General features: G+C 44.1%; 1 protein-coding gene across 1 annotated transcript; it reads right to left on the reverse strand.

Moving 5' to 3' along the window:
* Nucleotides 1-1113: 1113 nt before the first annotated feature.
* Nucleotides 1114-1947, reverse strand: LOC119968047 (probable G-protein coupled receptor 139). The gene has a single exon (XM_038801145.1). It carries the CDS (start codon nucleotides 1945-1947, stop codon nucleotides 1114-1116), a length of 834 nt encoding a protein of 277 aa, XP_038657073.1.
* Between the last annotated feature and the right edge of the window lie 423 nt (nucleotides 1948-2370).

A 2370-nucleotide genomic window follows, 5' to 3' on the forward strand; every position in this document is an offset into this window, starting at 1 on the left:
GGGCGAGCAAGGTTCACAGACCAACCCAGCCGACCAGCTGCCAAGTGGAGCTCCTGTATTCTCAGATAGTGCATCCAATCTGATTGGCACACTCGACCCGGTCCCGATTCCCTGCCCCAGTATCTGCCTCGAAAAGAGGGAATGAGAGAAAGATTGAAGCGACCGAGCCAGGAGAATGAAATGCACCATGTATAAAAAAAATGTTCCAATCTAAAAAAAATTAATCTGTTCACACTTGAAGTTAGTAATGATCTACGTGTATTAGATTTTCAAAAACACAATTTATTCTGAACAATTTTGAGAAACCGAGAATGGAAAACATGCGAGTGAAACGGGAAGTGTTGGTAGTCCTCATGTCCTTCACGGTTCTGGGGTGGATGGTTGAATCATCTCCTGCCGCCTGGACTTCTTCTGGTTGCCCTGTTACCTCTTCTGCCCTTGGCACTGCCTTTTTTCTACTGCTCCTGGTTCATTATATATTGCACGTGAAATATCCCCTCTTGCTCCCAGTCCACTACTCCATGACATGTATGTCTCATCCCACACATTTACTTTCCACCCTCCAAAATCACCTCGTGCTTGTGACCCATTGTTCATTGACGCGTCAGACCCTCCTTCTCGTGTACTTCCAATCGTGCCAGTGTCTGTAACATATAGTTTCCAAACCACTATTCATGGAAAAAAGCAATGCCAAAGCGTGAAATGTTGCTCTCCGAACTTGCAGCAAATCTACCGGACCTAGGGCAGCACGGTGGCCTAGTGGTAAGCACAACCGCCTCACGGCGCTGAGGTCCCAGGTTCGATCCCGGCTCTGGGACACTGTCCGTGTGGAGTTTGCACATTCTCCCCGTGTCTGCGTGGGTTTCGCCCCCACAACCCAAAAATGTGCAGAGTAGGTGGATTGGCCACGCTAAATTGCCCCTTAATAGAAAAAATAATTGGGTAATCTAAATTTATTTTTTTTTAAATCTACCGGACCTACCAACTCAGATGCCATGAAGTGTATTTTCAGATCGGCAACTTTTCGTGTGTCATTGTCAACAAGTAAGTGTGAGGTGCAATATGCCAGTCCTGGATTCGAAACGCAGGAACCGATCCACCCCTGGGCTGTGCTCAGTTGTTTCGATTTTGAACGAATTGAATAATTGCTGCAAACGGGTATTTCATCAGACTGTTGAACTGCTCTCTGAACTTGGACTGAGTCACACAGTAGATCAATGTGTTTGTGCAGCAGTTCAGATTCACCAGCATAACTCCGAGCTTTTTGAATAAGTATTCCACATCATTGTAAGCAATTGGATTTACCCCTGCAACTATATAATATAAGAAATCCATGACGTACATCAACCACAGAAGAATGAAGCTGCCGGATATGGTGAAGAGCAAAATTACCGATTTCTTCCTGTTTTCCATCTCTGGGTCATTGTAATTCCTTTCCGTATTCTGACCCCTCAGTCCCATACGGACTCGACTGGCCAATAAAATGTGTCTCACCGTCAGAGTGTTAAGCAGAATAATTAATGTGAAGGGGATAAACGGTGTTAAAACGGTGTCAAACCAGTCAAATCGCACCCACCCAGGCTCGGTATAATAGTTTGGCTTATCCTCACAGTTCCACGGGACGTTGTCAATTTTCTCCCCAGGTTCGAATGTAAAGTAGAAGGGGACATTTTTGAAACAGAAAAGAATGCTGGTTATTCCGAGAACCATGTCTGCAGTTTTCACGGTGCAATATTTTGTCTTCAGGTTCTGACAGCAAATGGCCACAAATCGATCAAAGGAGAAGGTGACAGTGAACCAAACAGAATAGTCTGTAGCCGCACGTAGAATTACATAGATTAAACTACAAATAGGTGTCAGATCCAAGAACGTTCGTGGGAAATAATAATACCTAATTCGCCAGAGTATGAGATCAGAAATAATGACCAAAAGATCTGCAGTTGCCATCGCCGCTAGGTAGCGAGTGGTGCAGCTAGAGAGGCCGCATTTTCCCCGAGATAGGATCACGATTGCCAGAAAATTAACTGTAATGAAAGACGGATAAATGACTGGAAGATATGGATCCAACATCTGCCATGCATGACAAACGTAAAGGACGTTTATGTTTTGCAACATGTGTTTGTATTTGGTTGTGCAAAGGGTATCAGTTAAAATATATGAAACCCAACCATCCTCCATCTCACCCTACATCTTTTACAGGGCTCAATCGAACAGAAACCGCTTGTAGGTTGGCAACTGAATCTTTTTATTGACGCTTAATGAATTTGATTTGATTAATCTTTCAGGCTTCACTATCCCAGGACAATTTCATCCGTCCTCAGGGAAGCATTCTGAAGGGAGACAACACATTTAGAGTTTGGTTTGTTTTTG

Source organism: Scyliorhinus canicula, chromosome 6, assembly GCF_902713615.1.
Source record: "Scyliorhinus canicula chromosome 6, sScyCan1.1, whole genome shotgun sequence".
Lineage (NCBI taxonomy): Eukaryota > Metazoa > Chordata > Chondrichthyes > Carcharhiniformes > Scyliorhinidae > Scyliorhinus > Scyliorhinus canicula.